The following is a 23214-nucleotide window of genomic DNA, read 5'->3' as shown; positions in this document are numbered from 1 at the left end:
ATCACAGACAATTCCCTTGAAATCCTTGCTGCATTGTGCAGTTGCAGCCTACAAAACACCAGGCATCACCAAAAAGACTACCTGGGACCAAGCCGCCAGCATAATTCTGCCACAGTGTAGCCTACACTAATCTGCCCTGGAGTGCTGCATGGAATTCTGGTCCCACTGGTTTGACTCAGCATTACATTTCTGACGTTCTTACAATATTCAGTTGGCTTCACACACTACAACTTACCTCATCTGGTCTAACTCAACCTTTCAGAACTCTATTGCCTAACACTTCCTCTTGTAGGTCAAAAGACAAACTCTGCTTGCAGCTTCAGAGATTCTCAAAAATTATTTTTTTTTCCTCTTCATATCCTCTGTCATAGTCCAATGTCATAGTTCCTTTCTATGAAAAGCTCAACTTGGTATTTCCAGAGAAGATTACAACTGAAACACAGTTCATTTAAAATACAGTAACATGATCAAAGAGGTCTCCAAAAGGTCTAGCATTTGTCTGAAACCACAGAATATAACTGCCAGTCTGCTTCACTGCCCTGGAGATCATTCTATCAGCACAGATAAGGTAAGAAGAGCATACATGCTTTTTTTAGCTGCTTGATAAAAACTCAAGTAGAAAACAATAATGTTACTGTGACGACAGCCAGTTGAAAATGGATGTGAACTATCCTCCTGTGGACTTTATCTTCACAAAGATGATTCACAAACAAAGCTTCTGGGGACTAACTGCCAGTTTTCAGCCTCTTACTGCTCCTGCAGGATCCAAGTACAGATTCCCGAAAATTGGAAGTTCCACATCTGCAGGACAAAGGTGGTTTCTCCTACCTGCTGCTGACCTAACTCTACTTTAAAGAGTTGAAGTCAGCCAGCCAAATCTGGCACCTTGTTCAGAGTATATTTCAATTCAAGTTGGAAGGTGGTACTTCAGCTCATACCTTTCAGTTTGCACACATTTCCCCTGCCCAAAATTTTAAAACTGTTTGGTTTTTGGTGTTTTTTGTTTTTTGTTTTTGGTTTGGTTTTTTTTTGCTTTTTTTTTTTTTGGTTTTTTTTGGTTTTTTTTTTTTTTTTTTTTTTTTGGTTTTTTTTTTTTTTTTCTACTTCTAACAATATTCATTCTGTTTGTCAGTTAAGTCATCTGAAGAGTAAGGTACCTATTTAATGACCAGTGCAATTTAAGCTGGATAGTTCCACACTGATAAAGGAAAATGTTTATTGCATAGCTTTTCTTCATGCTTTTATTTCCTCTGTATATTGGCCATTTGACTCCACAGTTCTTTTTGGGCAGAAATACCCATGTATTACCTTTCAGGACAAGCAGAAAGAATACAGAAATCAAAGAAATGAGTGGGTTAACATAAACAGACTGGCCAGGAAAGTAAGAGAACTAAGTATACAACATGGGGAGTAAAAATAAATAATAATAATTAAAAGCAAACACTACACACACACCCTTCTGAAAAACCCAAACAAAACCTGCATAACCTACTTAATCCCAATGTATACTAGAAAAATGTAGGATTCTTTAGGTATGATGATAGTATTATACCATAGGATTTTACCATATATAGATATATTCATACAACTTCCTCTAAACCCGAGCTCCTGACAGTGCTCAAGCTCAGTAACAGCTCAAATACTATCAGGCTGTCTTAAGAGACTTGTTCAGATACTTCTCACTGCTGCCAGAGAAGTCAAGCATAATGTAACAGCCAGTAAACTCCCTGGTTATTACCAATAAAACTGCCTTCATCCAAGTATCACCCAAGTATCATCCCTAGTATTCAGATGTTTGGTTTGGTTTTTTTTTTTTTACATTTTTCTGTGAGAAGAGTTCCCAGCATACACAACTTAAGCAATCAGAAGAACGATGGACCTGCAGACCACAGGGAATACCCATGCTATTGCTCTGCACTGTGCACAAGATCTTCTGTTAATGTGAATCCAAGGCTGACTTGTTATCAATGACATGATGTACTTGTCCAGATTACTTTGCACTAACTTTGAAGCCACCAAACTGGTTAACCACACAATGTAGGGCAACAAAAATCTCTCTTCCTGTTTTTAACAACATAGTCTGAAGAAGAAAACGGGCTGCTGAAGATCAAAACCTTCATTTCAGTTATCATTCCAGCATAGCTGAAGAGTCTGATTTGCCAAATGTTGATCATACCCTGGCGCTTAACAAGACCTGCAAACAAGGAGAAATACCTCCAAGACAGAAGCCCAGCAACAGATTTTCCTAAAACCTGTGTCCCTGACAGGACTGGCCAACAGTCTGGGCTTATCATCCTTCAAATAAGCGTGGTTAGGCTTTAACAGCTCTAGAGACAGGAGCGTGCACTTGACATCTGGTTCCACAATGTTCTACAAGTCCTGAGCAGTCTCTAGAACATAGCTTTCCTGTATTTTCTTCACCACTATATTCACAAAATGATCCTTTCTTCTAGTACTTTTTCTATCAAATTCAGAATCATCCTCTGGACTCACTCCAAAAATCCTCATTCATTTTCTGAATATTAGGCAAAATAAACCAATTCAATTAATTCTCTTGCTTTTTGATTCTCTTGTTTTCTTGCACCTGTCACAAGGTTTTGCATGTTGGCATGACAAAGAATTGAGAGAAGTGTGTATTTGTCAGAAAGAAAATTCCACTGTAATCTGTTGATAACTGGCATTAAGGAAATGAGGAATCCATGTCCACGATGCTGTATTTGCCACTTGAAAACTGCACTGTTTCCAAGAAGAAAAGTTGTCAGGTTAATCTGCGTGGGGTTCTTTTATTCAAAAAGATTTTAACTGAATGTGGAGATCATTGCTCCTTCAAAAGCAGTGGTGTACAACCAGAATGTCCTGTAAATTACAGCGAGGTAAAGCACTCAGCATTCCCTTCTTCCCATTTCTTTCCTTCTACCCATTCCCTGCCCACACTGACACATGAAATAGAACACCCTGTTCCAATCACTGCAAATTAACACAGCCTGCTCCTTTATAACCAGCTGTCAGAATCTGTCACCAATTCATTTTTTGCCTTTACAGCTTCAAAGGTAAAGGTAGAAATTAGGGATGATTTCTTCTACTAGGACTACAGTAAAAGTTTTTATCTGGCAAGAAACAATTTTGCAGGTTCCTTTCTCTGCAGATGAAAGAAATCAATACTGTAAAGATATCTTTAAGCATCCATATTTGCTGCAGGAGCATCTTAAGACTATCAAAATTGAAAGACAATGCCAAACTTTTATTCATTTTTGTAATCCAGCTGCATGTTAAGATTCAAAGCCTGTTCTCATTTTGGTCTTAAAGTAGATCTCAAGTCTTCCTTTTAATTTGACAGCACTAAAAACTGAACTGACCTGCCACATGTATACCAGCTGCATACCAATGGACTGACATGGTGATATGTACTAAGCAGAATTGTACGAACACTTGAACATAAAAGCAGCAGGGACACAGGACCTTGAGCTCTAATTTGTAGCATCCCTCTACAGTGAGCACATCACCAGAGAGTGGGATCCTGCTCCCTCAAGGCAGGCATAGCTTCCACAAGAGTAACTACTACGTACAGCGGAGTTACCTGCTCAAAGGATGAGAACTCAAGGAGACACCTGAGAAAAGCTTTGAGGTATTTGTGGGTTTTGTGAATTTAGTTTCTCTTCTCACAGTATATTACTTTTTTAGGAAAAAAAAAAGCATAAGTACTGTTACTATTGAGTGAGATTCTGCAGACCATATGACACCTCTGTAAGCAGTCCCCTTGAATAACTTAGGGACAAATTTCAAGCATTGTCCCCTCTCTGCAGCATCATCTTTAAATTTCCCCCTTTCTTCTCACTTTCCTAAATTACAAAGACTTTAAACTTGAAAGCTTTTTTAGCATAGCTGAATGTCCCACGAAATCACAAACATAACTTAGATAAAATGTACTTGGCTAGACACAGTTTTATCAGCAAATACTATTTATATATATGCATATTTTGAAGTGGTTACCTTTCCAAGCAGATTTATTTTGGTTATTCACAAGGCCTAATCCTAAATCCTCCTATTTTTCTCCTGCTTACAAAAATAGACCTTTGATCATAATCATACCAAGACTACTACATATTTAACAAAATAAAACAACAATTACAGAAAATCAGATGAACATAAATGAGACCAATTTTAAGATTTGATGCTGGATTTCTTGACAAATATCTTTGTATTAAGAAAGCTGTAAGAAGTTTGCAATCAGTTTGCGGTTTCATCTGTTAGGTTTTTTTGGCAGTTCCTGAAGCAATTAAAGAAGAGTTCTGTTTTTCTTTCCTTTATTATTGGCATTTCAAAGGAAGTTAGCAGACTTCTGCATGACTCTTGTAAATACAGTTAGATTGGTTGCCAATTTTTTAAAAGCAATTTTACATGTGAATAATATGGATTCCTTTCCACAACTGAATAAAGTATAAGTCAGACCAGCCCTTATCTCTACCTAAACTCTTGTAATTGTTTCCCAGCCAGTTGCTGTCTTCCATTTCTATCACACAGATCACAAAGGTTGTCAAAATACATGTTTTCTTGAAATTTATATTACTGCAGGTCTCTTGCATTTCTCTATTATGCAGTTTCTGGGCACAATAAACAAGAGCTGGTCTATGTAATTGAAAGTATCACTTTATTTTCTACTGCAGATTACAGGAATCAGTCTGAGTTTTCTTTTCAACACAGGTGTTCTGAACATTCAGAATCTATTTAATACATGATATATAAAAATGTGTGATGGCAGGTGAGAGCTAGTGAACAGCTCTGCATTTCTTCTACTTTTAGAGAATCCAATGCCCTGTGGGCCAAAGGACCAAACTGAGAAGTGTTTCTCACTGGCAGACAAAGATCAAAGCACTTTTATCTCTTTACAGCTGAAATACCCATGTTATATTCTGTTCTCTCAATCCAGAATATTCAGTCAACTATCTCAATTGAAGGAAGGCAATATAATGTTTTGTCATGTAAAAACTGGAATTTGAAAAAGACTGTCACTTATGGGGGAAGGAATAAAACCATTAATTTAGTAAAAACACCTGGAATGATACCTGAGACATAAAAAAATAATTTCAGTATGATGAACTAAAAGTTATAAAGCCACACACACACATACTCAGGAACCTGCAGAGGTAAGAAATATGTTTATGTCGGACAACTGGCAAAAATGCTTGCAATTCATTGTCAGTGAATAATACATGCACAGGGAGATAGCCAGGGGAAAAATTACCCCTGAAAATATCTGCCCAGAAGCTTCTCACCTCTGACTTCCTATAACATCCTTCCTCTTCTGTGGCAGCCTAATATGGTCCTCCAAATCTGTGTGAGCCCAGAACCCATTTTTAAAATACAAGTTCTCTTAATCAAGAGATTAAGATAATTCCTTTAAATTGAGATCTAGTCATGCATCTACATGCATGCAGACAACACATGCAGAGATTATGCTTGTGCAACATTTCATTATAACCAATGAACACATTTTCTGCTGAGAACGATTCTGTTCTCAAATGACTGAGAAGGGATACATCTGTGTAGAAATTGTTATTTTGTTCAGAAAAGTAGCCACGGAAAAGGGCTGAGAAAATCCATCCATCAGCAGAGACAATTTGAAGCCTCAATCCATTCTGTGATGCAACACATGTTGCCCCTTGCCCCCAACTGTTTAATGAAGTACTTAATAGGGTTTTTTTCATAGCAGTAAACAATACATATGCCAAATACACCGATTCCTTTCCTTAAAGTATAGAAATTTCACTAAGCCAGAGGAACTGTAAGTTATGTTCTTTTCTTTGTACTTCTCTAAACCCTTTAGCAGAATTACCTGCTAATACTAGTATTTGTGTTTCTAGAAGTATTACAAAGAAATGGCTTTACCAGATACTGAGTACTTTGAAGATTAGATTAAAACCCACATTAATTGAAATCTCTACTCATAAGAAATTTGACTTTTCACACAAATCTGCCTACATCACTGACAGCACTGTATTTCTGACAGCAGACAGATATAATACTAGACATTAAAGCTGACTGAGGCACAGCAGCACTGTGAAGAAAACTTAATCCGAGTATACACATAATTCACAGTGTAGCATCTCTTCACCAAGACAATAAAAAGTATTTATAGTACTAATGAAGATTAACTTGTACACTTCAAATTTGGAACGGTGGTCTGAGTATGAAAAACATGGCCCATGGTCTTTATATGACCTTGAGTTCCAGGCTGGTCAACAGATTAAAACACTGTTCTGCCAAGAGTAAATACTATCCTGCAGGGACATCAGAACAAGAAGTAAACTTATTCTTGAGCTGCCTAGTTTGCAACTCAAGTTTCAATCTATCAATGTGTATGTACATCAGCAGTTGTTTATGTAAAGATATTAATCTAAAAATTCAGACAGCTTAGTGTCAAATACACTTCCTCAAGAGCTCGGTTACCCAAAGGCAGCAGCTACCCTGGGTAACTGGTTCAAAGCAAATACAAGGTGACACCTAAATGTACTTAGTTAGCCTGCCCAAAAGGAATACCTTGGGTTTAAATTTTTATTAAACAACTACCGTGAGAGCACAAAGAGGACACAGAAATATTCAGCTATAAAAGTTATCTTTGATGCAAGTGATGTATTCTAATAACTTGAGTCTCACAACAGTCTCTCAAAACCTGTGTAGAAAGAAAGATTGACAACACAGCCATTATCTGCAGCATTTAGTATCTTGTGCAAACATTCTTGTTGTTTCATCAGTTTGTCAAGAAACAGTTTAAATTTCCCAACAGGGGAACAACTGGTCCGTGTTCCTAACATTTAAGTTCTTTCAGCTGGGTCACAATATTCCAAATCCACCTGGTATCCCACAGTTTCTTACACTTAAATGAAATCAGACTGAAATTGCATTTTCTTGTCCTCATCCTGAAGACAAGCTCTATGAACCCCTCAAAGTGCAAACTTTATAAGCAACCTGCTCTCCAATCTCCCAATTCACTTATACTGTCTGCATAACAAGTATTAATGGTGGATTGTTTGTTGTATTTACAGCAAGTTTATTCAGGAGAGGAAAAGTATTCTTTTACAAATGAGCCATGTTCACTATTGAGATTACTTCCAAAGAGAGCATTCAGAAAGCAAATCTGAATATATTACACTGACAATTATTTTTCAATACTTTAACATAGGCCACTTAAAATTGGTTGTGTTATTAGCACATAGACTGATCTTTAAATATACTACTTCTACATAAACAGTGCAAATCTCAATATTCACATCAACCTGAAATTAATGCTGCAATTACTGTTGACATTCACATCAAGAAAGTAGTAAACTATTTCACATGAGCAATTCCAAAACCTCAGAATGCCATTATTAATATTAAAGAAACACAGAACAAACATGTTGGGCTTCAAAGCCTTGTTTTGATACACACAATCCCTGTAAACATGGATTTATTGTATTTGTCAATACTGATATCTGATATAATTCTATAAATAAAACCACTGATATAAACAATTTCTATAACCTTTTTTTTTTTTTTGCATAGGGTTTGGATTAAGGTTACTTTAGGATAGAGACAGCTGTTAACAAAATCCTCTAGTCAATTAGTCTTCCATCACACAAATTTAGGCATATGACAAGGAGCCTCTCTGACTTCAGTGGAAACTTACACATGTAAGCATTTGCAAAACTGGAGTCATCTTTAGCACTTATGTTACCCCTAGTCATTGAGAATACAAGCTAAAAAAGAGCTCTCCATAAATTTATAAAATATACTGATTTAAAAGTTTATGCTGATGTTTCTCTAAGTCACATTTATGATTCCAAACAGTTATGTACATACTATACTATCACAGTAGGAAATACTTCACTGTAGAACACCACAGTGAACAAGTCGTGAAGCACAGTGTTCAATATAATTTCCCTTTAGTATTCCCAGTGCATAAGTTGTTAACATCTACACTACACAAGGTGCCCAGGTCTAGTATTTGTTATATACAATGTAAAAGCAAGATAGAAAGAGCTTCGCATTTTACAGTAAGGAATGAAAACAGTGGGTAATATACAGGGATTCACTCCTGCAAAGTACAGAATTCTCCTTCACAATGACCACAACCACCAAATATGATGGATTTCAGGTCATTCAGCCCAGTAAAACAGCGCTCAGCACCTTGTAGGAAGAGAGATCTGAGTGCACTTTATTCTAAAACATCTCCTTTGGATGTTATAAAGTGCAAAAAATAAAACATATATTCTAATATTTTACAGTCACTATTAGACTTCCATATTTGCACAATGCAAAATTCAAATAACTTGGTATGCATTTTTATGGACCCTAGAATAACAAATGTTGAAACTGGAGTTTTCTCATCTTAAAAAAAAATCTTAGTATTTTAAAATTATTGTGTAACTATAAAAAGAAAATATAAATTATAATTAAATCTTGAAATAGTTATTTCAACATGTGACCATTTCCCAAAGCATCAAATATGAAATTTGATTTTCTCTTAGAGCATTACATTTTAGAATCTGTAAAACCTTTTAGAAGTTCGTAACTTCAAAAAATAAAAATTATTGTATCACAGTACTAGACATCTCACCTTATCAGATATCTTTTACCCTAGAAGTGTTTAAAAAGAATAAATAAATTTTAAAAAATCTAAGACTTCTATCTCAGTTTAGAACAAGATATGTGAAGTTATTTTTTAAACAAAGTAAAAGTTCCATAGTGCTTCATTTTGATCTTAAAATTCAAATAAATGGGACACAATATAACCATAAATTTAAAGGCTTTAAAGTACTACATTGCTTTGGTGCATTGTACCAATGATTGTTTACATGCATGAAGAATCAAATTCTACAATATTCTTCACAGAGCTGGGTAAGAGCAGAAGATCCCGAAGTTCTACACATATTATAGAGCCTTCCTTTCTTTGAGCAGTGGGGAAGGAACTGGGAGGGAGGTTGTGACACTGAGGAACAGTCTTCTTCCAAGTGGTACCATGAGCAGCACAGCTACTTACCTTGAGCTTGGCTGCACACCAGTAATTTAGCCCTCAGACAATACAATGTTGGTTGTAGAACAGTATTATACTATATCCAGTGATACCAAACAATTCTAGAAGGAAAAATGTATGGAAATACAGAGCTAAAAAGGTATGACTAAAATACATTTCTAAAGCAACAGAAGTCTTCCTGTGGCAGCCTGTAAGCCACAGGGAGGAAGGGCAGGAGAAGCCAATACAGGTACTGCCAAGTCTGTAACCACTTAACTCCTCCAGACAGGATATTCTCTGCTGCTCAGTCGGAGAACTGGAAGATGGTTTCTGGGTTATTGCTGTCTGTAGGGTTTGTGGGCTGCAATGTCTTTGTGGGGGTAGTTTTACCATGAGAATGAGAGGAAGAAGAATGGGAACTTTCACTGGAGCTGCTACGTGTCTCTGTGCTTGTACTTGTTTTTTTCATTTTCCTTCTTTTTGCAAGAGGTGCCTTGTCCACATTCTGGAGACAAAATCCTTCCCTTTTGTACTTGTTAAAGGCCTGTTTCAAAATAAAAGGTAATTCTAAGTTTTTCAAGATATTTAACACATTTTATCACTTATTGTGAGTGGTCTATGGTATGTCACAAGATAAAATGTAATTTCTTGACTAATTCCTATTGTAGCTGTAACAACTATTCTACCAACCTTTACAGGTGCATGAGAGCCAATACAAAACATTATTGATTGCCATCTTCCTCTCCTTGCTCTTTTTCCTTTAGAAGTATTTTTACTTAGCCTTAACCTATTTAACACTACATTTTCAGAGAGGACACTGCTAAATTAGTTTTTCTTTCAGTCCAAATTATGTTGCATTGTCAGGACCTCTCCAAGAAACAATTACTTTGTTCTTCTCTCCTTCCTAAAAAGCACCCACAAGCATTTCAGCATAGATCTACTCAATTTTGATTTATTCTTTGTAGAGGGTATAATGAGAATCAACACTATGTTTATAAAATACAGTTGCAGTTCAAATGATTTTAATAAATATACAATAGTAGACAAGTCCACTAAAAAAGCACCCATGATATAAAAAATACGAACTACACATATTCCAGAAATTCTACCTCAATTTAGTAACCATAAGGACAAAAAGTCAAAGAGTTACTTAAGTTGAATATAAAGTTTTGGTTTTTTTAATAAAAATTTTTAATAGATTTCTCTAAGAAATAGAATACTTATAATTGCTGTTTCAAGAACAGCACTCAATGCCCACATCCTCATGAAAATAAGTATCTCCAAGAAATTTATGCTTGCTTCATCATTCATATTTTCATGTACTTCATCAGAGATGTTATGAGGAAATGTTATCGAGAAAAAAAAAAACAGCTATAAGCATATACTGAATTATAAGGACAGATATGTATAGTTTTTAAGAGGAAAACATACACAAATCTAGATGACACATTACAAAACATAGCACAGGACAAAAAATTTCTCAGAACTTACATGGAAAGTGGCTTTGACATATGTGTGCACTGCAGCTCCTGAAGAGCCTAAGTTATCAGGTGTCATTAGAGGGTTAGATGAGAGCTGGCTGCCATCCTGAAGCCATTCATTGTATCTCAGGCTGGACATTTTAATCCTTTTGTTTGGATCCACTGTGAGAAGTCCTAATAGAAACACATTACATTCTTTAAAACTGTCAGCTATTTATCTTTGGTCAATAGAAAATGCAAATATTTCTTAACAAAATCTCATGCATTGCTTTGATAAGTAACTGATGCCAATATTTATCCTAGGTATGCCAATATTTATCTTAGATAAGGTTCACACAATGTTGTACTATCATCCTCTCCAGAAGAATCTTAAAAGCAAAAAACTGATATTTAACTGTTTGATAACTCACATCTCTCTTCACACAAACTCAGAACTATCAAATTATTTCTTCACTTAAAACATGTCGAGGATAAAGTTCAAAAGAGTAAGCCTCAGATTCCTTGCACAATTCATTCAAGTCTGAATCTCAAAAATCCTACATTTTTGGCAGAAAAATTTCTTACAAATCTGCTTCTACAGAAATTCAGAACTCCATCTAAGTAGCATTAAGGTAGGTGTCTAGCTCATGATGAAAACATAATTAGATGCTCAAAAGCTTAAGGGAACCAAAGCATGGCAAATGTCAATGAAGTAGCTCAGAAATACAGTAAGTAGTCTTTGTACAGGAATTAAAAAATAGCCAATGGAAAAGAAATAGTAATACATTAATTTTCTGCAAAAGCTCAGCTTTTAAGACATTTATCTCAAACTGTTTTGGTTTTTTAGAAAGGCAAAAATATCATAATAGAAAAACTCTGCTTATAAATGTTTTAAGAGTGAGTTCACTTTTTCTGAAGCTCTTCAGTTCCTTGCAACCCCACTAACCTTAACAGCATTTTACCAGGTTAGAAAACTCTGCTAGGCATGCAAGCAATTTGTAACCCATTCTGATGCATCCACTGCTACTCACTGCTTGTAGTAGCAGTCAGTACACAGCTCAAGCTGTGCATATTGCCCTGTCAGGTTAGACACTCTGAAGCATCCAGATATTGTATGGCTTTCCAAATTCTATCTTTTTAAATAAGAACATAATGTACATTAAATACTTGTAAATACATACCTCGAATTAGCTCTTTAGCCTCTTCAGAAACATTTTTCCAAGCCTCTCCTTCAAAGGAAAATTCTCCCTTTTTTATTTTCTTCATAATTTCCAATGCGCTGGTACATGTTAAACTTCTGTCTTGAGACTGAAATGGTACCTGTCCTGATAGCATTGTGTACTGCCACAAGAACAAAAGCAGCTTTAGGAAACAGTGTATTCATAAACAACCCTGCTGTTAAATATGAAAGGCTGTTGTTTACATCACCAATGCTACACAATAAAACTTGGCCTAACATAACTTTAAGGCTATAGAATATTTAAAATATAGAAGACTTTCTCTGGAGTCCTTGTTAGAACAAATATTCATCTATTCCAGGAAGCTATGAACAAAATATATTTCTACCCCATTTATACCTAATGAAACTAGTTTTCTGTAGATCAAAATACAGGAATTGATTCCTTCTCTGAACTGAAACTGTTGAAAGATTATATGGATGCCTGTAAAATCCCCTAACAAGCATATACCTTTTTGAGAAGCTTGCTGTATCCAGTAATTTTTCCATTCCCAAAAACATTAAATTTTATCTCCTACTTGCTAAAAAAAAATCTGCTTCTGGAAAAGATCTGTCTTTGGAATATAGTATTTGTGCAGCAGTATTTTCACCTCCCTTGAATTCAGGATGTACCCAATTTATATCTGAAATCATCTCAAGTCCCTTGCATTTCAACAAAAAGTAAATACATGCAATAAAATTATAGTTAAAACCCTCAATCACTCACCAAAATAACCCCCAAACTCCACAGATCACAAGACTCATCATAACCATTGTGATTCAGGAGCTCTGGGGCAGCATAATGAAGAGTAAAACACGGAGTCTTCAGAGGCTGATTATCAGGTGGTTTTAAACGAGCAAAGCCAAAATCAATTATTTTTATTTCTGAATTATCAGTTTCATCTGTAAATAGTAAATTCTGAAAAGCAAAGACAAAAATCAATATTAGCACTGGGTACAAAATTGGTTATAATTATTTTTCTACATCTATCACTACAGAAAATTTTCCATTATCTAGAGGAAAGGTGAACTGCAAGATACTGAGGGAAGAGAAAAACAGAAATAACAATACTCTGGGTTGTTAGAAATGTGATGTGTTTACCTGCTCCTGCATATCTGCAAGTCAGGGTAATTCTGAGATTACTAATGAAAATGGATACTTAGCACAGAACAGTGGAGAAAAGAATTCTGGGAATATTGACAAGAAAAAACCCTAAGATATCAACATGTTTGGAGATGGGAGAAATACCTTCTTCCTCAAACAAAAGCAAATTTTCTTAAGCTTCCACTTCCTTCTGGCATGTTGTGAACAACAGTTTTCTCGTGTGGGGGATTCCCACTGCTCCTTCTGTCTGTGACTGAATAGTCTTTGGTAGTCAATGGCACCACAGTATTGCCATGAGGACAATAATGCACAAGAGTCATTTGAAAGTGAAGGATGGTGGTAAAAAGGTGTTAATAAGTGCACCAATAGCTCAGAGGTTTCACTGAGAGCTCTCTGGCATGGGTGGCAAAGCCAGTACAGATATGTGTTCTGGAAGAAACCTGGGATCAACAGCATTCAAGCACTGAAGGTCACCTAACAGTCCCACCACAAACCTACTCCTTAGACCAAGGCAAAGACATTGGTGCACTAGTCCCTGAGAATTCCAGCTTTACACACGGGAATTTGGCACTTTTGGACTTGAAGACAGACAAGTTGTTATCAGTTTGGAAAATACAAGGCAATCTGCTTCTTTTTTGCCCCCTGAGTATTTTTATTTGCCAAGAAAGATACAAGAGGGAAGCTAAGTCACAGAAAAACTGTCTGAGGCCAAGATAAACTATAAGCTAATTCTTCTCTTCGCTTCAGCTTCTGAGAGAAGAGCATCATTTTGCTATTGCCTTTACTGTTCAATTTATGAATGCTAGGAAAAGTCTCAATATTAGATATCCTATAGTCCTATCTAACCTCATAATACAAAAGGTGTATGACTCACACAAAATAATTAATTTCAAACTCATTAACAAGGGTAAAAATGATTGCTAGACTGCCAGCAGATCAATAAGGAGAACCTGAGACTATTCATTATGGACAAAAGAAAACAGCTGCTACAAAACAGTATTTTAGTATTTTTGCTTTCTGTCCTGCTGATAGAACTCAATGCACATTCAGAGAAGTCAGTTTTTAATTGTTGTGTAAATGGATCTACAGGAAGCCTAATTTCAGCAAAAATATTCATACAACAAGGATAAGTGATTAATATAATAGTCTTTTTTCTATGGTGATGTTATATAGCCTACAAGTAAATATAGATATAGTATAGTTATAGTATATAAAAATATACAAGTAAATAAAGAATTAATAACATTGGTTTAAAAAGACCTTTATTATGATAAAAATTAAATTGGTTATGCATGGAAAGAAAGGTACAGTCCAATATCCTACACCAGCTTCAGGTATTCCTGTTAATTAGGCAAATAAAGCATGTTTCAGAACCCTCCCATCCCCTAGGTATTTACAGCTATAGTCCACCTATATTTTAGAATTCATAAACAACATTCTCTCACACTTGTTATGTTTTGTTGTAATACCTTTAGAACCCAGTTCACAGATTAATGATTACAGAAACAGTCCTCAAATCCTCTACTGAGATGCTCCAAATATGATCACATATGCTACACAAACTCTTTATTCCTATGAATTTTCTATTTTCTATCCAGTACTTTTCCTCTGTTTTGTAGACCAACATATGTGATCTAATTACTACTGATAAACAGAAGTCTTCCAGTCCATGAAATTCAAAGTCTCACTCTTAGTTACATTTAACCAGCCAGACTTTAAAAAAAATAATTATCAGTAGCACATTAGATTGCAAAGTTGACCATCAAAAAAATCTGACTGGAATTCTTAGAAAAGCAACAGAATTTCCTATATATCCTTTTACAGAGAAATTCACTAACCATATCTATATTGGGAAACCTACATATCCCATTCTAAGTTCATGTCAGAATCTAAAATAGTAACTTTCAAAACAAGCAGGAAGGAGACAAGCAAGTTAAGTCCAACTTTGTGGAGGCAATGGATTCTGCAAGCTGTTTGCTAACCCTTCATTACTTGACTTCCCAGACTTCTGTTCTTGAACATAATGTAGAATTGAAAACTGCCTAATTTACCATGCAGCTGAAGCTCGACTTTACTGCGCCTTAATATTCAAAGTGGCAATAAGACTCAGATGATAAGAAGAGAGAAAGAGAGGTTGGTTTCATCCTTTTACTAATTACTTGTTTCAAAAGTGATTTTCTTACCCTGATGATGTGATTCTTGGAAAAAAGTTTCTTTGATGACTTTTTCAACTCACACATTAGAATTTCAAAATAGTCTCTCTTAACTGTTTACTTACGACAGGAGCCCAGGACAGAGATTCTTTCAAACTCATCTATTTTGGATTGGTTTTCAAAAACAACTAGCAACACCTAGAAGACTTCTTTACCAGTTGAATTGGAATTACTATAAAATACCAAGTCTTTCCTATCACAGAAAGTATATTACAAAAAGATAAAACACCAGTTGGAATGGTGGATTATTTTTTAACTCCAGCTACAAAAGGAGCAGCTATTTCCTGGGGTATGATGGCTGTCATCACCCTACAATGAACATCCTTACTGGATGAATCAACGTTAATCTACACTATTTTCAGGCTTGAGAAAACATACATCCCAACCCATTGCTGGCAAAAGCACCCAAGAAAACACTGGCTCCAGGAAGCAGAACAAAGCCAGTGGTCAATCTTATAATAGTAAACTGAATATTTACTATTATAGAAGGCACAATATTGCTGCACAGCAAAAATATTAGAAAAGCAGTTACTGAAAAATAGATATTAATAAATTGTTTCTTTTGGGAAACTACTGAACTCAAATGACACATCTCTCTTAACGCTCATTTCGTACTTAACTGGGAAAGAGCCCTACAAAGGAAATTAAGATCAAACAAAAGATGAAAATGTACAGACAAAATACCCAAGCAACCTAGCTCTGCTTATGAACTGTTTCACACCATAAATACATACTAGTGAAAAATGCCCCTAGATAGGCAAAGAATGTTTTTGAACAAGAGTAGAGATAAGAGATTGCTTACAGTTACTTTTACCTATGAACAGAAAAATATCTACAGAATTTGCTAAGTGGTAACATCTAATCAAAAATACAGAAGTAGAAAACTCTGTAACAAAGGCTGGAGAAACAGATACATCACATTCCAGACATTTAATAACTTATTGTCTAAACACATATATGCAAGTCACTATACCTCAGGTTTCAGATCTCTGTGGACTACTCCTACATCATGCATATGGCTCACTGCTGAAACAAGTCTGCGCATAATGTGACTGGCTTCAGTCTCACTGAAATGTTTCTTTTTCTGAATACGTTCAAGCAATTCTCCTCCCTTCAGCAATTCCATTACTAGGAATGTGTGAAGCTGAAACAATAAAAATATAGCATGTTACGAAATTTAACATTACAAACCAACATTCACTCAGGAGTTAGGTGCTATTCTGACAGGTTCTCAATGTTTGAAGAAACAGCACTGCTGCTTGTAGTAATTTAGAAGACCAAAATAAAGCACCAAATCTCAGATGGCATTTTCCCATCAGTCTTGTTGAGACTGAAGAATGTCTTCCCCATGTGCACCCATATTTATTAACAAAATGCAATGCCACCAGCTAAATGTATAAATTTGTAGGGAGGTGAAAAGGTTTTACTTAGGTTAACAAGTAAAGCTGGAAAAAGCAAAACTTTTGCTGCTTAAGCCTGTTCTGATACAAGGATATGTATCTATTAATATGCATAAGGACGTAACCACTTAAATGTTACTAAATCCTTTAAAAGCATCCTGAAACTTTACCTCTGAAATAAAAAATTATCTAGAACTTGTGATTTTATCCCCCACAGAGTAGTAGCCAAAACTACTCCATCGTCACAATTACAGAAGATACCTTACCAAAAATTAAAGAGCTTTTTTTTTAAATTAAAAAAAGTAATGAGTTTTTAGAAGGTTGCTCTCTTCAAGGCAATCAATAAGCAGGGGCTTCCTTGATTATAAGACAACATTTGCACACAGTCAACTGCAATTCAAATGTCTTGCCATGAAACAAACAGCAGACTTCTCAGAACAAGGAAGTGAAGTCAGCATTCTCAAAAGGCAATGCATGTAGGCATGCCATGGCTCCTAGCCCTTCCCTTCCCTGAATGACAGTAACAAAAGTAGTATTTGCAAGCAGAGGAAAAATGTTCTGGGAAGCGACCAAAAAATGGAATTCAAAGCAATAGTCAGAAGGTGCACACTTTATATACCAAAGAACAGAAGCAGAGCTATGTGGACAGAAAACAGTAACACTTCTTAGAACAACCAAGATTTCTAGTAGTGCTTGAATGATGTCTTCTCCTGCAAATTTTCTTTATGCCTTGGGAATATATGACAGGGAAGTTAGAAGGATAAAAAGACTTTTCACTAGAAAACTTCTGGCTCACCAAGAGACTGCAACCCAATATTATATGGCTGGAATACTAATGTAGAATTTGAACAGACTGGAATCAGAGCAAGTTAAAAACTGGAACTTCTTTTTATTAAGACAAACTGCAGAAAGGTCAAAACTAGAAGATTCCCATCAGTTTTGGTCTTCAGAATATTGTGCACAAATAATCTTAAAGGTAACACCTGGGAGCTACCAGAAGTACCTAAAAATACAGTGGGTTGATTGGTTGAGAGCAGCCTATTCAGTGGCAGAGCAGTCTGGAGAACCATTTTCTTAGGTTTAGCATATTCATTTTACTCAAAGGAAACTGAAAGAAATGTCCTGTTCTACACATGTGCACTGATATTGCACACATATGTAAAAAGAGGGTTTTCTTGTCATTAAAAATTACAGTACAGACACTGTATACTCTCAGTGAATTTTGAAGTGCTCTACATGAGCTCTCTGCTGGTCCCAGTACAAACAGCATTAGGGGGATAGACTGGGATATGTGGAGAGGTAAGAGACCCCTTGTTCCATTACAAAATCCATAGACCAACATAGAACAGAGTAGTCTAGGTTGGAAGGGGGAGCTGTACAGGACATCTGGTCCAAAACCCTAGCTCAAACCAGGGCCAATTTCCAATTCAGATCAAATTATTGTTTATTTGTATTACGTTAAAGGAAAAAGACAGTTAAGATATCTAAATAAACTGATCTTAATAGATTTTCAAATACACTCTCTACTTTCACATTTGGTAATCCGGCAAGCTATTTGGTTATCTCCATTAAGGTACTAATGTATAGGAAAAGATACTAGATATATAATCCTCATGTGCAACATTTCTAAATTAATTCACAAATACTGTTTTAAGATTTATAATGATTCTGGGGGAAAGGTGATAACACATTTCAATATCATAGATACAGAACTTGGGCCATGAACAAATTGTATGATGGCAAACAAAGACAAAACAGAACAATGAACAGAATTCAAGCCTCTAATTTTTTCGCATACTGTTTTGATTTGCTAGAGTAATTGCAAAATTGTTAGAATGCGGGATTTCTGCTTCATTTTCTATACTGACTAGACAAAAGCTCTAGGAAAAAAGTTGCCTCCACAGTTATAGAATGCTTAAGTCCAAAAAGTTCTTTGGAAACACATAGCAATATGTTTGGTAGGTGCTGATTACAGTTTCTTCAAAATACCTGGTCATGAAAAACTTCATGTAACTTCACTACATTTGGATGTCCTTCGCAGAGCCTCAGAGCTGTTATTTCTCTCTGGGTGTTGGCTTCCATTCTGGAAAAATTGAGCAGTCATTTTGTACCAGTTTTACTGAGCAAATTGCACATTCCGAGTGTTATTTTTTAACTGTTTGCAATCCATATTTTTTTACTACTACAACCACTTGAACACAATTAAATGCATATTAAAATTAAGTGGAGAAAAACTCTTCTCATAACCCTGCAATTTAGTCCATTAAAAAACCCACACCCAATTCAAACAATGTTTTTAATGCAACTGCAACTTCCTACAGCAAAAGCTGACGTGATACAGAATAGTTTCAATCTAAAACAAACCATGCCCTTAGTCCAGAGCAATTTGACTTCACCTTTGTTACTACCAATATTTGTTAGTTCACGTTTATCTCGGCCCAATCTTTTTTTATTCTTAATGGGGACAAGTACTTCCAAAATTATATGGAAACTATGAACTCTACTAGAAAAAGAATAACATCATCTATATATGAAATGTGTTATACAAATGAACCCCTAAACATAGCATTGTAGAAATCTGAAATGGAAAAGATAAGAGACCATTTCCAGAGAAAAATCATTGCATAAGTTCCCTTTCAAGTACTGAAATCTATAGCCATAAAAAGTGAAAATGCTGATTGTTATAAAAACTACATGAATGGTGACACAGCAGAACATTTTTTTCCACTAGTTAGATATATTGATTTACTTTTGGCAAATAATACCTGAAAATTTCTGCCAAAACTCTCTCTGAGAAAGACTAATCCTATACTGATTTAGAGAATAGCTTTACAGGTAACAGATACAGATAGAATCTCTCATCATATATTTTCTTAATTTTTGGTTGCTTTTTTTTTTTTTTACCTAATTAGGATGAGAATCACAACGAGAATTCTGTGCAAGAGAACTCTTTCTGTAGGCTTCATATAATCAACAAGTAAACTAAGCTGTTCCACCTCCATCTCTGCTGCTGAATTTTTTTAACTGAAAGTGACTTCTGGTCCTTAAGGAATTAAAAAACCTGACTCTCAGAGTCTTTCCCCCTAAACTACTATCAGAAGCAGATGAAAATTTGTATGTGAGCTTTTCTGAATACTTCCCCCTCTGTAAATAGTTACCATCTCAGATTTTAAGCAACCCTGTGAGAGACAAATGGGATGTTTTAAAACAGTAACTCAAACAGGTTTACATTGTTTCAGTGGTCATCAGACATACAGAAAAACCGAAAAAAAGTAGGCTGGGGGCAGGTCCACCATTATTTAAAAAGCAACACCACAGAGGAACTGTTCATCTGAACTTTCACCTCAAGTATCATGAAAAGGTTTCCTGAGATGTAAGATTCCCTTTTTGGGCACGTTTGCCCGGTAGGAGTGAAAAACTAACTTTGAGGCAAAGAAGTTGCTAGAAACTTATACTTTTCCTTTTAGCAAGATTTAGTGGTGTGATCCTCAGAGCAATATTACTCACAGATTCTAATTCAAGTTGGGTTTTGGCCAATTGTTCAGAGTGTGGGTTTACTGCTAACTCTAAATACTGTACAAACATGCTGACTCTGCTCACACCCTGCAATCCTAAAAAAAAATTCCAAAAATCTCTGTATACCGATCACGTCTTATGTTCATTTAGCCTGAGCCACCAAGATGAGGGAGAAAGAGCAAAAGAATCCATGAGTAATGTAATTCAGGGACATAATTTCTAGAAGTTAAGTTCTAGGGGAAAAGTCAATACTGGTCTGCTCACTTATCCAGACACAAAACACACATTATGTTGAGATGGGAGCACTAACCTACAGCTCTGCTGGTACCACAGAAAAAACTTGTGAGTGTAGACACATGGCAGAGATCTCCACATTAAAATACCCAATGTAGGTGTCTACCACACACCACTTCAGGTCTCATTATAACGAGTGAAATTCCCATGAATCCATCTTACAGGGTGAACTAGTTCACTGCAACATACATACCTAGAATAGGATTCAGTGGCCTAAGCATAGGAAGGAAGAGCCTGGAAGATGACATCAGCCATGAAGACATCTACAAAAAGGTAGTAGTCACAAGACTGATGGGAACCAGAGGACAGAGAATACACCAACAGATGCTAAAATGGCCCTGTGTAGATGTCTATGTTTAAGTTACTGAATCCCACTTCTAGTGCAAGAAATTTTTAGGCAGGCTTCCACTAATTTAGCAGACCTCAGAAAACTAACTCAGACACCTACACTTCAGCTTTTTGTTCTTGAACCTGTCCTATTCAAAAAGCACATGATGAAATGACAGACATTTAGGTCTGGCAGAGAGCTTCTCCTAGACTCTGGAAAAACAGAGGTACAGCCAAATGTCTTGGGCAAGAGATCACTGAAATGTCATTCTCACAGCAGAACATTTCTACTCTCCTGCCAGCATTCTGCAACACACTAGGGATGTACTTACTAATGAACTCTGCAAAATGAAGGCAATAATCCATCTGCTACTCAAAGAATCCCTTATCTTTATTCTTCTCTGAGCAGAAACTCCCAGAGCTATCAATTTGGGAAGAGAACTAGATGGTACCCAGGTACAAAGCAAGTCAGCTGCTTCCATTGTGGTGTTCTCTACAGAACATCCAGGAAACAAGATGTAACTTACAATTCCCATTTTATACACACGCATACACACTTAGATCTGAGGCAACCCACACTGCAGACCATTCCTAAAAGCAGTATCCTAGGCAATCAATTGGGTTGCTTAAGAGGGAGCTAGCATAAGCCTACATTCAGTTCATTTAAGTCTCAAGATAGAAGAACCTTATACCTTTACTTTGTTAGGAGCAAAATTAGGGGAAATAATGGTAGAATACAACTGGGAACCAGAAAAGTACTCTCTAGTTTTCTTCTTGTGTCCCAAATAGAATTACATTTTATTTCAAAAGACTCTCAGAATCTTTTAATGGTCATAAGGTTACAATAAGTTTCTGTAGATTCATAGAACAGGAAATAATTTTAAAGTTATTTTTCCACTTTTAAAAATGTAGTGAACATTATTCTACTCCATGGGTGACAGTAAGCAAAGAAAATATTTTTATTGTCTTATAGAATATTTATACCTTTTGCTAATTATTTTTACTGCATACTCTTGGCTAGTTTTCTTGTGTAAGCACTTTCGACAAATGGAAAAACTTCCTTCTCCCAATGGTTTCTCTTTCAGATCCAGTTCATAATGATGATAAAATGGAGAGTCCTGTTAGAAAACTGTCTGTATTTAGTTTTGCAGAATACTTTTAGTATACACAGTCAAAGACAAAGAGTAAAATTTCATGAGAAATTTTCATCTATATTTAAAACTTTAAAAGAGCTTTCTTTTTATTAAAATATAATCTTAAATTTTACTAAATAAAATGCATAAATATTATTCTAACAATCAAAGATTAGAGCTTACATTACATTAAACAAATATAATCACTAAATAATTCATTACTACTACAACAGTTGAAGATACAAAATCTTCAGACAAACAGGATCAAAGATGGTCATACATACATTTAGCCACAAAACTATGTGCTCATTTGAGGACATCACAATAGCATGTGCTCTTATAAGGCTTCACACAACTATATGGCTCTTTTGGGTAAATAAAACATAGATGGAATTATTATATAATAAAGTAGCTTCAGAAATATCTAGTGTTTGGCTGAATAAGAGCTATCAGGAGTCATATTATTATTATTATTACTACTATACTTCTTAGTCTTATAGTCTTCTGGAAAACTAGACAATCATCTCATTTTTCAGATTAAACTTCAACCACTTCTTAATAGTACCACATGCAATATGGATCATCAGATGCTTGAATCATCCAAGGAGCCATTACAGAGAATTGATAACTGAATGATGACTATTTTGTAATCCATAGCCTAGATTATGATTGCTGCTTGGGAAGTTATACACAGTTTTAATTTAACCAAATTAATTTAAGTCTTGATATTATTATTACCTTCATCATAGCACTTCTGGCAATAGTTGTAGTTCCAGGTCGCTCATCCCCCACATAAAACTGAAAAGGATCTACTGTAGCTGCATTGCGTTTAAACAAAATAGAAGGTGCAACGAAAGAATATCCCTATGAAATTAAAACATCAGAAAAGGGTATAGCTTGATATTGTTGCATATAAACTACCATAATACATATGAAACAACAGAAGTTTCAGAAAAATTTTTCAAAAAACAGAAGTTTTGTATCATAATAAAGAAATTGTTACTTTGTTCAATATGAGTAAGTACATTTCTGGAATTAGTTATACGATCCTCCACAGTTAGAGACAAAAAAATAATACTACAAGAATTCTAATAAATGCTAATCTGGCTCAGCTACAATTGCTTTACAATAGTGATAAAGGCTTGTACTTCAAACTAGCCAGCTTCCCAGGACACAAAGTTAAGGCATGAAACAGTTTGTATGTTGTGATATAAGCATCAAACAACTTTAAATGGATAAACATTATATCAATGTGCGTGGGCAACGATGTGCCCAGTTTGAGGATCATAATAACAAGAGCTGTGACTACCACTGCAGGGTGAATCAGATGTTATTAAGACACGCATAACCTGCTTGATACAGTCACTGTGAATCTAATAAGATCCAAAATATGACACTACATTCCTCTACCCTGAGGATTAAGCTGCTCAAAAACAGACAATAAAAAACAAAGGGAGAAGAGAAAGCAATCCAAACTGCTGCTCTCCTCTGCAGTTTTGGTACCAAGTTGGTTGCATGTGAGCTGTTTCTGCCCATTTGACATCCAGACTGTAGTTCT

General features: G+C 35.6%; 1 protein-coding gene across 7 annotated transcripts in view; it reads right to left on the bottom strand.

Moving 5' to 3' along the window:
• Positions 1–4634: 4634 nt before the first annotated feature.
• RPS6KA5 (ribosomal protein S6 kinase A5) overlaps positions 4635–23214 on the bottom strand; it is a 63664-nt gene continuing 45084 nt past the window's right edge. For all 7 annotated transcript variants that reach the window (XM_053945354.1, XM_053945360.1, XM_053945355.1 and 4 more), the window contains 8 exons: positions 22395–22520; positions 21508–21641; positions 18376–18469; positions 15960–16130; positions 12396–12587; positions 11634–11793; positions 10484–10647; positions 4635–9536 (listed from right to left, as the gene is read on the bottom strand). In XM_053945354.1, the coding sequence (XP_053801329.1) occupies positions 9297–9536; positions 10484–10647; positions 11634–11793; positions 12396–12587; positions 15960–16130; positions 18376–18469; positions 21508–21641; positions 22395–22520 (1281 nt within the window). In that variant the 3' untranslated portion in view covers positions 4635–9296. The remainder of the gene's footprint in view (positions 9537–10483; positions 10648–11633; positions 11794–12395; positions 12588–15959; positions 16131–18375; positions 18470–21507; positions 21642–22394; positions 22521–23214) is intronic.

The sequence above is a fragment of the Vidua chalybeata genome, chromosome 6, assembly GCF_026979565.1.
Source record: "Vidua chalybeata isolate OUT-0048 chromosome 6, bVidCha1 merged haplotype, whole genome shotgun sequence".
In the NCBI taxonomy this organism is placed as follows: Eukaryota; Metazoa; Chordata; class Aves; order Passeriformes; family Viduidae; genus Vidua; species Vidua chalybeata.
This window is presented reverse-complemented; position numbering and strand designations above follow the sequence as displayed.